At 51.9% G+C, this 14,343-nt stretch overlaps 1 protein-coding gene across 3 annotated transcripts in view; it reads right to left on the bottom strand.

Moving 5' to 3' along the window:
- Positions 1-14,343, bottom strand: part of WSCD1 (WSC domain containing 1) — a 43,705-nt gene that overhangs the window by 12,909 nt on the left and 16,453 nt on the right. For all 3 annotated transcript variants that reach the window (XM_081027408.1, XM_081027406.1, XM_081027407.1), the window contains exons 3-5: positions 13,279-13,393; positions 11,429-11,613; positions 7,170-7,291 (exon numbers count right to left, since the gene is read on the bottom strand). In XM_081027408.1, the coding sequence (XP_080883534.1) occupies positions 7,170-7,291; positions 11,429-11,613; positions 13,279-13,393 (422 nt within the window). The remainder of the gene's footprint in view (positions 1-7,169; positions 7,292-11,428; positions 11,614-13,278; positions 13,394-14,343) is intronic.

Genomic DNA, 14,343 nt, shown 5'->3' with positions numbered 1-14,343 from the left:
GAAGTTAAGATGGATGGAATCTTGATTTCTGCATCTGTAAGGGAGGTTTGAGGATGGAATGAAATACTCGTGAGGTGCCAGTCAGAGAGGAGACGCTCAGCAACTTGGTTGGTTCGAGTCCAGGGAAGACTAAGTGCATGTCTAGGGTGGGGGCAGAGGCTTCCCCGTGGGAAAAGCTGACTTACAGCCCTCTTGCATGTGTGCAGCCTCAAAGGTGCGGCCTCAAGATTGTGTGGAAATGTTAGTCTCCAGGGGCCTCGATGGGATGTCCTCTTGTGCAATGGCTCTCTGCAGACTTTGAGCCCCCAGATAGCAGACCCACTAACTCTGCTCCACGTAACACCCTCCCTGTCAAAGCCAAACAGACATCAGAAAGAAGAGTCCAGTAAACGCTGCATGGTTCAGAACCACCAAACCCTCGGGAGCCAAAGGGGCCTGGATTTCCGCCGACCTGGGAAAGGACCAGCCGCTCGTCTCAGGCAGTTTCTCAACATCCCACGCACAGCACAGGAACCAGGGGAAGCTGAATAACAACAATCACCACCATCGTCTGGAATACTCACTACTCAAGAGTCACCCAATCAGAGAACTCTGTCATGTCCACAAACTCACCGAGTCCAGCTCACAGCCTGGCGAGGCAGCTCCGCCAATCCCTGCAAGGAGGACACTAAGGCTGTGTAACTTGGCCGGGATCACAAAACGACAAAGTGGCCGAGCAGGGCTATGTACCCAGGTCCCTGTGGCTCTAAAGCCACCCTCCTACCATCTTCAGAATGATGAGGCTACACACGACGCACTTCCTAAAATGTACCAGAAGTCTTAAAAGTGCACCCAGGAGATGTACATGTCCTTTGCCCCAGCAATTCCATATCTGATACTATAACCCAAGGAAATAATCATGAACACGCTTAAAGGTTTACCTACAAGGTTTACCTACGTGCCTGGCAGTATTGTTCAAAATAGCAAAAAACAGAACAAAAACCAGCCTAACTGTCCAACAGTGGAGGATCAAATGCCTTGTAGCCATGAAGGGCATAGCAGGGGAAGAGAAAAGTTCACGACATATTAAATGAGAAAAGGGAACAATGGAAGGAAAGATTCAATTTATTAAAAACAGATACATTATACACACACACACACACACACACACATCTAGAATAAAAGACCAAAGGGGTGCAAAATGTTATCATCAGTTGTTGTTTTCTGATGTGGCAAAATTACTGTTGAGGTTTCATTTTATTCTTACATTTCCAAATGTTCAAAAATTTCTAAAATAAATCCTGTGGAAACTCCCCCCAACCCCAAAGAAGACAATCAACGTTCTTTAAAGACACACACAGCATAACGCTGACAAGTTTACTACAGAATTTTTATAGGTGATCCAAAGTCACATATTGTCAGTCACCTATTGGAACGACTAGAGAGCATTTTGGCAAAAGGAAAAATTCTTACTATCAAGGTAGCAATTCACAAAACCCAGGCTCTCACAGACCCGTCCTTGGCAGAGATGTGCAATCGTGTGCCCCGGGAGCCAACGAGTCCACCAGGAGAGACTGGGTCTAATGGGATTCCAGGTGGATTTAGCCAGGGCGGCTGCCCAGCAGAGAAAAAGTAGGCTCTACATTAGCACGTACCTTTCCATTTCACAGGCGGCTGGGTCAGTGCCACCGTTAAATGGCCAAAGAAAAAACCCTAGAAGAAACGTCAATGGGAAAACATCCAGGAGATTAATAATCCATATGAAGAATAAAAGAGGGCAAGAAAGATAATACCTCTCTCCCTCTTTGTCCTGTTTCTCCCATTCCTTTCTCAGTAGGATCACTAGCAGGGGCTGGCAGAACAAACCTCGGATCACAAGGCGAAATAGATGGTGAAGCTTCGCGCGTTAGTGACCTATTTGCAGATGGTGTTAGCTTTCACTCATCAGCCCCACTGTGGGGATGAATGCACACTCCCACAGATGGTCTATCTGCTTACGAACAAATATCGGGCTTCGAAATTCATTATCCCAGATCTGAACTGGTAGCCATGCAAATACCTAAGCTCGCCCTCCTTAGTCTCACCTCTGTCCAAATGAAGGAGGTGGTAAGATCTTGAATACTGAGAGTGAGCAGGTTTCCTTCCGTCTCCAGCACAATCACAGAAAATGAGACAAGATCATTTTACTGTGTTTAAAAACACATTACACTGGTCAACTCCCTCTTGCTGGCAGTCGGATCATTAAGATGCTGATAGTCCCCAAAATGTTCTTTTTCTGTCAAACTATACTCTGGGAGCTCCCCGAATCCATTTCAACTAACTAGCAAAACACAATAGAGATTTTTATCTGGGGCTACAAATAAGCCCCCAGATGGTGCTCTAAATTGGGGCACTGCAAGGAGGGCTCCCCCTCTTTTCCTGTTTCCAAGCCCCACCTCTCCCATCTGCTGCTCCTGGCCCCACGGGCCAGCCAGCCCTAATTAAGCCCCCCGCGCCCTCCCCCAGATTTAGCTCTGCCCCATTTCACATTCTGTTGTGAGCATTTTCCATCATAAAAGTCTTTGAAAACATTTTCAATGGCCGTATTATAGTCCACTGTACGGCCGTGGCTTCCCGGAACCATTCCCACCTCATAGAACATCGAAGCTTGCCTTTCAGCCAAATTAGGATGAGATGAAGCTGCCATTGGGATAGCCATTGGGATAGCCCTGCAGCCTGGGTGCTACTGGCTTTTCCGGCGAGGGAGTGCCTGGCACTTCAGAAAGGAGTGTATCGCCAGACATCCCTGAAGTCACCCCTCTCACCCACCCTCAACATCCACGAGAGGACAGAGAAAACCATTCCTGCAAATTGTCGCTCGTCACTGCCTGGCTCAGCTAAACTTCCACCTGATCTCACCTCCAGGCAGACTTGACTTCTCCATCCTCACCAAATAGTTGGAAAAGACAATTGGTCACCAGGAGGCAGACCCACGGAGAATGGGGGCCACGCCTGGGCAATGCTGAGCCAACACATTCAAGCCGGCCCTCTAGGCCAGAGGCAACAATTTTGTCCTGCAGGGGACATATGGCTTTGTTTGGAGACAGTCTGGGTTGTCACAACTGAGGAGGGACAAGCTGTTGGGGAGAGGGTAGGGAGCTGCGAAATACCCTACAATGCACAGACAGGTTCTAAAACAACGTGACCTGAGCTGAAATGTCAACAGTCATAATACTGAGAAATCCTGCTCTAGAGTGAAGTCAGAGTCCCCACAAAGCGCCCCCCGCCCCCAAAACTGCAGAGCTGAGAGCTGATGGGGCACCATCTAGAAGGCTTCAGTCCAAGTGACACCAATAGCCAGAGGGCGAGATGAGGGAGAAGGGGGATGGACGGCTGAGGAGACAAAGGCTCACCCTGTTGGGTAGATGACGGTTTGCCTTGAATGGGTGGCATGTGGGCCATCGTCCTGGCCCTACCTGGAATCTCTAACTACACAGGTCACAGGCCGATGTCTGTTGCAGCTTTGCCAAGGCATCTCTGAGGACTCCTGCTTCCCAAAGTGATCCCCAGAGAACACCTCCACCCGCCTCCACACCATTCTACCTACCGCTGTGAAGTGCCATGCCGGGAATACCACCTCCTTCCAGCCTCTTACCCACTGAAAAATGTCTGGACTTTGAGGCAGGTGTCCAAGGCCCGTTGCAATTTGTCCCTACCCCACCTTCCACCCCACACCTGGAGCCCTCCACTCCGGACAAGCTGGGCTGCTTTGCACCACCTCCCACCCTCGGCAGTTGCCCAGTCCTGTGGCACACTCCTCTCACCCCTCGTCTACCTGTTGACACTGCCCCACATCCTCCAGCTCCATCCTTTTCCAAGCTGCAGTCTTCCTGCCGAAGCCCGCCTCCAAGGCTCCCTCATTCCCACCCGGCACGGACCTTACTCTCCCTGTGTCAGCGTCTCCTGGCTTCTCACCCTGTCCCCTCCCCAGCGGTCAACCTCATGTGTAGGGGCCAGGTCTCCCCGATCTCTAGGCTCTGCTGGCAACCTCCTGCCCCCTAAATGTCAGCCTATGTGTGTCCTGCCAAGACACAGCTTTCAACGTGGAAGCTGGAAATGATGAGTGTGTTCCTCACAGCTGCAAACTTTTGAGACTCTACACAATGGGACCTGAGGAAATACCTACCCTTCCGGCCCCCACCGACAGTACAGTACGGGGGGAGGCTGGGCTCAGACGAGCCCTGAGTGCAAAGGCCACTTCAGAGAACTCTGGATGCCTTTTCCTCCCTGTTCTGACCCAAACAATTCACAGCACTAAGGAGAGCTGAGTATGCAACTTGTCCTTGAAACGCACAATGACGGGAGACGCACAATGACGGGAGACGTACAAGGTTACTAAAGGGCAAAGTGGCATGAGACCAAGAGCCTGCAGGTATCTTTGGCACATGCTCCAATGCAAAACTGCAGCAATGTGGATCTATGCCAGTAATGAAGAAAGGCTGAAAACAGAAGTTGAAGACTTTTAAATCTTTTGAGCTGTGTGTCTATAACCACAAGGCAGAATTCTCTGGGCCCTTGTGGGCTGCCCAAGAGGAAGCACCCCCAGAATACTGGGCTCTCTACCTAGGATGCTGCTTTGAAGTCACCGTCACCAAAATAAGAGTCACAGGTTGCCTCCAAAATAAGAGTCACAGGTTGCCCCCGTTTCCCTCTCCTGCATCACTGGTGGGGGTATAAAATTTACATAACCGTGGCCAAGGGCAATATGGCAAAGTTCACCAACACGACAAAGACACACCGCCTGTGACCCACCATCTCTCAGGAATTTTATCTCCCAGGTCCACCGAAACAAAACGACCCACTCATAAGGAGAGTCCTTGCAGCTTGCTTGTAAAAGCAAAAGACTGGAAGCAAGCTGAATGTGTAAGAGCAGGGGATTGGTTAAATAAATGATAGGACGTCCATGCAATGGAACCAAAGGCTGAGAAAGTGCTGGCCGTGCCAACATGGAGCAACGCCTAAGACAGATTGTGGAGGAAGAAGAGTCCGGTGCAGGGGAGTGTGGGTAGCTCAGGACCACCTGTGGGTTTGCACAGGAATAAGGACTTGGAAAGGAACAACTGCTTGAATATTCATAGAAATCTCGCTGACAGTAGACACAGGCAGTCAGGCCCATTGGCTGCCTCCAAAGGCAGGACAGACACTAGGTGGGTGAGACGCTGCGGGGAGAGGAAGACTCTCCCCTCTGCACCCTCTGATGTCTTTTCACTGTGTTCCATGCAAGCATAGTACCTGTTAAAAAGTCATTTAAGCCCCTGAAGACACGCAGTGGTGATGCTGCCTGTTTCCTGTCTTGTCCTCTTGTTTCTTCTCTCCTATCTCTTCCTGGCCGCATTTGCCCGCCTGTGCCCTCCCCACCAATGTCACATGGAGGGAGGGAGCAGCACAAAAAGCACAAGGGTGTGGTGTCAGGAGTGGCCGGTATGTGTACCTACACTGACTCCTGTATCTAGCAGGGAGCAGAGGGCTTCCGCAGGGAGCGCTGGGAGGAGTAAAGCAGATCACTGGCGGGCAGGCCCCTAGCACCTATCTGGCACACAGGACATCTCCGTGGCTGCTAATCACGGACGCCTGCCTTCAGCCTGGTCTGGCCCAGCTGAGTTCCTCTGATTCCAGTGGGGACTCTCCAGGGACCTGCTCTGAACCGCACGTGTGAAGGTAGCCTGGAGAGCGGCTTGTCCCTTTGCATGTACAAGCAGGTGTCCCTGCTGTCACTATAGGTGCTTGGCTCCCACAAAAGGGAGAGGGGAAGAAGGGTCCCAAGACCAGATATCTGCAAATTGACAAACTGTTCTTGGTTCACTGCATTGTGTCACGTGATTCCCTGACGCCCAGCACGTCTTTGGCAGTGGCTTCGGAAATCCTGGACAGACCAGAGAGCCACTTCAGAGGCCGCACGTGTGCAAGAGGAAAACGCACACAAAAGGCTGTGTCTCCACCCACCTCCAAGGGAAGCATCTCAACAGGGCTCAGAACATAAAAGCAGACGGAGGGCAGCTCCCAGGGAGGGTGGGGGCACCGCGGAGGGCAGGCTCCTTTATGTCCAACCACATCTGCCTTCTTTACTGGGGCCCACTTCCTGTGCCCTTCAAACCGCCTGCAGGTTATGGAGCTACACTGAGTTCAAATCCTGATTCCCTCGCCCCCTTCCTGGCTGTGTGACCTCAGGCACAATGCTCAAGTTCTCTCTGCCTCAGTTTCCTCATCTGCAATATGCAGGTAATCACAGCACCTATCCCGTAGGGTTGTTAGGTGGATTAAATGGATTGACACATATAACGGGCTTGGAACAGTAGCTGGCCCAAAATAAGTGGTAATGTTAGGTACTGCTGACACCGACCATTGTCATCATCACGAACACCCGCGTCTCTCCTGCCCCATTCTGTTACACTGCCAGGTATCATGGTCCCATCAAGACTACTGAACCCCAGCACATCGGAGCAACCCAAACCCCAGCCTATTGCCACCAAGGGCCATTTCTAGGGCTGCAGCATCCAGACCAACTTGACAGCTGCTGGAGTCCAGCCCCAGACCTCAGTGCTCTGGGGACAGCCTGGTCTCACCAGCCTCGCTCCATAGCCTTCTCCCTGGTCCTGCCTTTTGCAAGGCCCATACGGCTTGGACCAAATTCTCCCGCCCCTGAGCTAACAGGGGTGCAGAGACAGTGGCCTTTGGTATCTAGCCCAGCTCTTGCACAGTCACGCTCCTTTCCTCAGCCCAGGCCGAGCTGAAGGTACATACATGGGACTATGGCCCCTGGAGTCAAGTTCACGGCCCAACACTGTCAGCACCAACAACAGAAAATCCATCAGCTCTCCCCAAGTCCCGAGCCAGCATCTTCTTGCTTCCAAACCAAGTCAATTTAACATCTGACACATGCGCCAGGAGCTCACATCGGGAAAGGCATGATCCTTTCAGATTTCACAACCTTTGCTGACAATTCCCCCCCCAGCCTCGGATCACCAGCCGTAGCAACGGGCTCCCTGCGGGCACCCTCGGTGATGTCTGCTGCACTGCCTGCCTCCCTCCCACCCAGGGTCCGAGAGCGGGTGGACATCTGCAGCCCAGCCTGGGCACCTGCCCCCTCTCTGAGACCACCACACACATTAGACTGTTAAAAGGCAAGGCTGTGGAATTATCATCGGTCTTACTTTCTGGGAACAAAATCCCGAGCATGTCTCCTCTGTCACATTGGCCTGCATCAGGGAGTCGGGGAAGGCCTGTGTGATGTTCTCCGGCAGTCGGAAGCACCCTCGGTATGTGACGGTCCTCCCTGGGGGGAAAAATGGGTTTCCAGTGAGAAACGGTGCCCACAGAGGTTGGGGCCTGTCCCAAGGGAAAATGGTGGCTTTCGATCCTGAAACAGGTGTCACTATTCTCAGGTAGGGCACATTTCAAATCAGAGAGAGAAACCACCCTAGATAGGGTGTAGTCAAGCCAAGATCCTGAGAGAAACCAGGCACAGAACCCTGGTCACCTGGGGTCACTGACAAGGGGCCACTTGGCTGAAACTGCTGAATTCAGGTCTCACTTCTCCCACCAGCTGTAGGGAGAGGGGTCCACTCACCTATCCAACCTACCTTCCTTCTTTCAACAAATCTGGATTGTGCATCCGTTATGTGCCAGATTCTGCACTAGGTGACCTGAGGAGGACGGTATTCTGGAAAGTTCTATATCCTCCCACCCATGTGCGGAAAGATTTGGAAATCTGAAATTCCGCCACATTCTCTCTCACTATGCAGTCAAGTCACACACCACTGTTCCGCTTTCTCTCTGATTTTGAACTCCCACCAAATCCCAGGAATACTCCTCAAGCCCATGTTACAGAGGAAGCCTCTTGCCACATTGTTCTCCAGACCATCTGGTAGAGAAGCCCAGCTCCCTAGATGGCTTCCTTCGTGCTTCCTTCAAAGAAACCTTCTGGAATCTTGCAGTACCAACTGCTCATATTTCTCCCAGACTCATCAGAGTTTCTCTAAATGGCATCCTGATTCTCAGCCCATGCTCCTTTGGACACCAGATCTCCAGGGGCTCCGCGTCTCTCCCTGCTCTCTGCCCGCCACAGCTCTTGGCCAGCAGCAGAAACCCTCTCACCAGCAGCATGGTGGGAGGCCTCTCTCCATGCACAACTGCAAAGCAGGACCAAACCCTGGGTCTGGAAGCCCATCCGCCTGACCACAGCACCAGTGGTCTGGACATTAGGGCACGAATCTATTAGGACACAGATGAAAGAAAGCGGCTGGGTGCCAGGTAAATATTCCAGGCAGTGTCGTAACAGCCTGGGGGCAAGTCTTGGACTGCTGGTGACTTCTTGTGAAACTTGGGTGGCCACAGACTCAGAGACTTTCTGTTTCCTCACCTATGTAATGCCCGGCAGCTAGCTGTTTTGAGGAGCAACCCATGTGCCAGCCCCTAAAGGGGCTGCGTCTCCCACAACCACCTTCCTGCCCTGGCTTTTGGTGCAAAGGCCTGGGTGATGGATTGTTGGTGCTGGGCTCACAGAACTCCTTCCTATCCTGTGGCATGACTGGGCCCCAAAAGAACAAAACAGCTAAATGACCTGGGCTGTGGGCCTCAGACAGTTGCACTGGGGTGGGACAGACACTGGATACACTGGCTCCGGGGCACGTGACAGGGAGGGTGAGTGGCACAGGCTGGGTACCAGGTGAGCCAGATGACCAGTGTCTCAGCAAGTCCCAGGCCGCGGGGAGGTACAAAACAGATCTGGAGGAGGCTGCACCTGGTTCACCCCTGTGCTCCCCACACCTAGCCCTGACCCTGACCCACAGTAGGTACCCAACGAGTGCTGAGTGGATGAATGAAATGAATACGACAGGGCACGTGAGGGCACAGCACACACCGCCAACAGGTCAGCGATGCAAGAGCTGCTGGAGATGGCAGCATCAGCTGCTTCTAGATGTCCCTGAGCGACTTTCGGGGAAGAGGCTACCATCTCGGACAGTCTGTCCATACCCTTCTCCATTGCTTCCCAGGCGACAGCCCACGGGCCACTTAGTGCAGAAGGACACCTCCAAGATGAAGCCATTGACAAACTGCTCTGTTCCTGCCTCTGATCCCAACCCAGGGAGCGTGTTCACGGCTCTCATTCCTTGTAAGTGTTCTTAATTAGTGAGAAGCTGAAATTTAAGATGAGTGGTCACTTGGTCACCTCTTGACAGAGATCCTGTCCGCTCACCCACTTGAGAAGGGAGCAGGCAGGCCAAGGTCAACAACACGGGCTCCCCAGCCTGCCCGATAGGGCAGCTATTACAGTTTTCAACAGTAACCATGACATCAGGTCTAGCCAACTCAAGATCTGAGGCTGGCTGGAATGACTGGGCCACCTGACCCTTAACCAATGGCAACCTGAAGCAAAACAATTGTCTCTAGGAGTCCGTGGCTGAGCAGGCAGGAGGGGCTGGCAGGGCAGCCCAGAGCCCCCACAGTATAGATCTGGCCCTGCTGGGGGCAGGGGAAGGGGGCAGGGGGGCTAAGGTTATTTGAACCCAGGGAAATCAAGATCCGAGAAGCCAGCGTAGAGCCGTGTGGTCCTCAGGAAGCCCGTCTGGATGTCCAGGTGATAGTGCAGGACTCAGGTCCAGCACAGGGCCTGGCACACAAGTGTCAATGCCTGCCTCTTGAGTAATGGTCTCATTAGGGAATCCATAGAGTATGTTATCAGGGTCACTACCTCTGTCCCCGTGCCCCCGTCGTAGCCCTTGTTCCCAAGTACACCCTATCTGAAGCACCTAAGTAGCCTGTTGGCCGGCTTTGAACACTGAACCACTCTCCCCATTATGCTGACCCCACAGACAGTGGCCAGGGTTGTCTTTTAAGCTTACCATAGTTCTCACAGCTGGCCTTCTGTACTGCTTGGGAAACTCATTCCTTGCTAGGAGAGCCAACCCAGACACAGCCTCTGCAGTCTTAGCTTCTGACCTGACATGTTTTTCCCTGAGCTCTGCCCCGTTCTTGAACTAATCCATCAGCTCTCCTGGAGCCCTGCTTCTAGGAGGTCCACAGCCAGAGGCGGTCGTGTCCATGGACCCTGGGCTGTGCCTCCATCATCCACTGCCCCACCCTCGCCAGTGGTGGGGGGCGGTCTTCCTTCCGTGCTCTGACTTCTTCCCCACTCAGACCCTCCCAGTCATGGAAAGGATGGCCTCACCATCCATATGGCCCTGCAAATCTGCAAAACCGTATTTATTTTAAAAAGGGGCCTTTATAATTAAATTAAGTGCATCTGGGCTTATCACCCTACAATGAGGACAAATCTGAGTTTCGGGCGGCATTTAACTGGGCCCCCTCAGTTGCTAACTCTGATAGCACTCTGTTGAAATTCTTCGTGGTTCAATTTTGCTGTCTGAAGCCTCAGATGACACTCCCTTATGGTTGATTATTTCCTTCTGAGTTGTGTGTTTGAATTGTAAGCTCATCTGCAGTGAGAATTTATCTATGGGAACTCTTTACACTTGAATGGGTGGCATAGCTCTCAAGAGGTTTTGTATTTGCTTCTGCCAGCACCTCCAGATGGCCCAGAGCCAGTTTTCATGTTTTCAGGACCACGCAGATTGCATAAATTTGAACCTCAAAACTCACGTAAATGCAGGCCTGCAATTGCAAATTCTTAGGAAGATTTTTTTTTTTCCCCCTGAAGTTCAGGTCAAAACACCTAAAACAAAACACTATCTGAACTAGTAGGTGGTATTTTTCTAATCTAAATTTTATTGATTTTACTTGGGTGAAATTGAATCTCACTTTATGCAGAGGTTTCAATCTAATTTCCTATCCTGACTGGCTCTAAGCCTCCTTCTCTGTCCTATGTGGACACTAAAACCTCAGCCTGTGGCCACCTAGACCCAGAGCTGCATAGCCTCTTTTCCAACTTTTATTTCACCACTGTGATGTTTAGTTCCCTCTGCATTTCTGGAGCCCGGGATTTCCTTACTTTCTTGCTAGTTCAGCTATGCATTTAAAATAATGTTTGTTCCATTTCTTCCTGCATTTGTAGGTGTTTTATAGCTAGGAAACTTTCAAGTTTTCTGGTACACCCCATTGCTAGACATCTACGTCTACCTCTGCACTTTACCAAACAGACTGGAACCCAGGGAGGGAAAGTGAGCTGCCTGAGGCCACACAGCATGTTTGAGACATACCTAGACCTAGGCCCCAGGCTTCCTCATCAGTTTCTCTCCTGTAGGGGACAAGGAAAGACGTGCCTCAGTTATGAACTCAAGCAACCTTTGGCAGACTCTAACCCCACTCCCCACTGCAACAAGCCTGTCATGGAAAGTAGTAAGGAAGGGAGGGCACAGGTTCTGTCCCAACCAGTTTGGAGCAGGAGCTGCGGGGGGTGGGGGGCAATTGGAGAGCAGGGGACAAACAGCTTAGGAGAGGCTGGTACACTCACGCTTCCTGGAGCCTGGCTGCAGCTCCTCCACCCGGTACACAGAGAGCCGGCCAACACCCCCGCACACGGAGCCCTTCTCGCCCTTGCACTCATGGTTACACTCCTCCAGCCTGACGCTCACCGCTGGGAGCCGGTTCCCACAGTAGCACTCTGCCCCGGCCTCCAAGCCGGCGTAGACGTAGGACCTGCAGGGAGAGTGGGGCCGGGGATAAGTCCGGCCCTTGGCCCAGAGCTAAGGCTGGGGTCCTAACAGCACTGAGGCCTGGATCAAGGAATGACAGCTGCATGTGGGGCCAGCACGAGGGCTGGGTTTGAAGCTGAGCTTAGGTCTGAGTGAAGAGGCAGGGCCACGGCCATCAGCATGCAGCTGGCCTTAGGAGTCAGTCTCAGCCAGACTTAAGGGTTCAGCTGCCTAGGTTTAGGGAGGAGTCACTCCTTTGTGATACATTGATTGAATCAGCCCGATTGGTCCCTCTTGTCAGCCCTGAGTTTTGTCCCCTTAGGTGCCATCCATGGTAACAGGTTACAACGGGTCTCAGGCAGTGGATGCAGGTAATTGGTCCTCAGTATGGGAGGGAAGGAGCCCTAATTGGTGGCATTTGCCAACTTTTGTGGTGTCAATACTCCCACCCTAGACAGTTTCAAGCCACAAATGGTTTAGTAATGAAATGACAACTTTTCTAAAAATGTAACTGTTTCCCCACGTGAGCCAGCACGAGCTGGCATCAGCACACCACTGGTGCAGACTGCCCTCCTCACGTTACAGACAGGCCCTGCTGCACGCCCCTCTCCCTCAAAGACTGTTCTTTACCCACCTTTACCCAGCTGTAATGCTGCAGGTCAAGATTACAAGTGGAACCCACAATGTATCACACAGGATTTGAACTATGGAAAGAGGCCAACATTTTCAAACTCCGCTCTCAGTGGACCTGGGTATAAAAACCCAGATGGAAAACCCACACACAAGCTTCTAAACCTTGTCTGGCCCCTTGCTAGCTGTGCGACCCTGAACACCACTTACCAACTCTGGGTCTCAGGTTCCTTAACTGTTAGGAGAATAAAATGAGATTGTGTCAGTCTCGGTTTCAGCTTTATCTAGACTGTAAAGCACACGTGAGCAGGAACCTTGTCCTTTCCTCCTCTGGCCTCAGTTCCTGTCTATAAAATGGGCATAATTCGTTGTTACCTAGCAGAACGTGACGATTCATATGACACAAAAAATGTGAAAGAATCTAATATGATAGAAATAAATCAGGGTACCATCTGCTGATTCTGTTTTACCCATCTGCTGTGTGTGAATACGCACGTGCGTGCACACACACACACACACACACACACAATGAGTTGGGAGTGTCTTGATGGTAGAGACCATTCCCTGGCATTTGACTAGTGTCTGCTAACTACTGGGTGAGCTGGTAGTATCAGAAAAAGCAAATCTTATTATAAACACGAGATAGAAATAAACTTTTCCTACAGAGCTGGAAAGGTCCTCAGAGAAATCGGGGTTAAAGCCCTTTATTCTATTTTAAACATAGAATATACGTAAGCCTAGAATATATGTAAATTGAGGCCCAGGAAAGGAAAAAGGACTCAGAGCTACGTGACAGGGTAAGTTGCCGGCACGGCTGGATTAGAACCCTGGTCTCCTGACACTGGGCCCAGGGCTCTTTCCTCACCCCACTGCCACTGCATCAATAAACTTTCCTTCTTCTGGACACCTGGGACCTGATCACTCGAGTGCTAATTAATTTTACTCTGACAGCCAACTGGCAGCCAAAGTATCCCCTCCTTCTGGGGACTGTCTCTTGACCTTATTGCCAGTGGAGTGGCTGGTCCAGGGCCCCACTTACCGCTCAGCACACGCGTCCTGACAGTGGGCGATGGTCATTTTTCTCAAGTCAAAAAACACAGCCCCCTTCAGAGTTCTCTCCTGGCCGTCGTCACTGAAGCATCCAACATACGTGCCTAGAGGCAGGGAGCACAGCAGAGACTCAGAGGTCCCGGAGAGAGGAACAGGTCCCAATCGGGGGCCCAGCCCTCGGCCACGCCAAGGCCATCCCCAGCCCTTCCTGGCCCAGGGTACCCCTCAGAGAAGCCCAGAGGACGAGACTGCAGGCCAGCCTTCCCAGACACTTGCATCTTGTTCTCTCCCTGTCCCTTTTCTTAGTAAAGGCCCACTGTACCCCCAGACAAGCTGCCAGGAGTCTGGTGTTAGTCTGGGTACCACTTTCTTCCACCAACCCCAACTCAGCAAGTCTGGCTGGTTTAATTACCTCCCCTGGACCCTCCTCCTCCCCATCTTCCTAGGCTCGGAGAGGTAAGTTCTGTCATCTCCTTGTGACCCAGAGGGAAGAAATTAATTGTGGAAGTACTGATCTTAGCTAATACAAAGATCTTGCAAACAGAAAGGGGTATGAAAAAAAAATCTGCCATTCCAGGAAAGAGCAAGCCCCCATCACTGGAGGTGTGCAAGCAGCGTCTGCTAGCGTGTAAAAGAGCTTACCCCATGTGGGACTCAGCAGGACCAAGGGACTGCTGGGCCCTCACCAGTACAGGCATCTCTGGCACGTGCCTGGAAGTGGGCGCTGGGGGACGTGACTCCACAGAGCAGTGGTGGTGCTGACCCAACCATGCACATGTCAGCAGGAGGCAGTAACAGCCCCGCTGTCACCCCGAGAGAGGGCGGTGTCGCCCAAAGACGCAGCACAAGCACAAAGCGAGCGCACTGGGCATGTCAATGTCCTGGGCATCACAGCGTTTTGAAGGAACGGCACATTGGGAGCTTGCAAACACACCATCCCTCGGTCCTTAGCTGCCATGCCCACCGCCATAGCTGTGCCGAGATCTGGATCGGGACCCGTGATAAAGACGCGGCATAGCTCCCCTAGCAGTCTGCTCCTGGATGTCTGAAATGG

This window comes from Rhinolophus hipposideros, assembly GCF_964194185.1.
Source record: "Rhinolophus hipposideros genome assembly, chromosome: 20".
Lineage (NCBI taxonomy): Eukaryota > Metazoa > Chordata > Mammalia > Chiroptera > Rhinolophidae > Rhinolophus > Rhinolophus hipposideros.
This window is presented reverse-complemented; position numbering and strand designations above follow the sequence as displayed.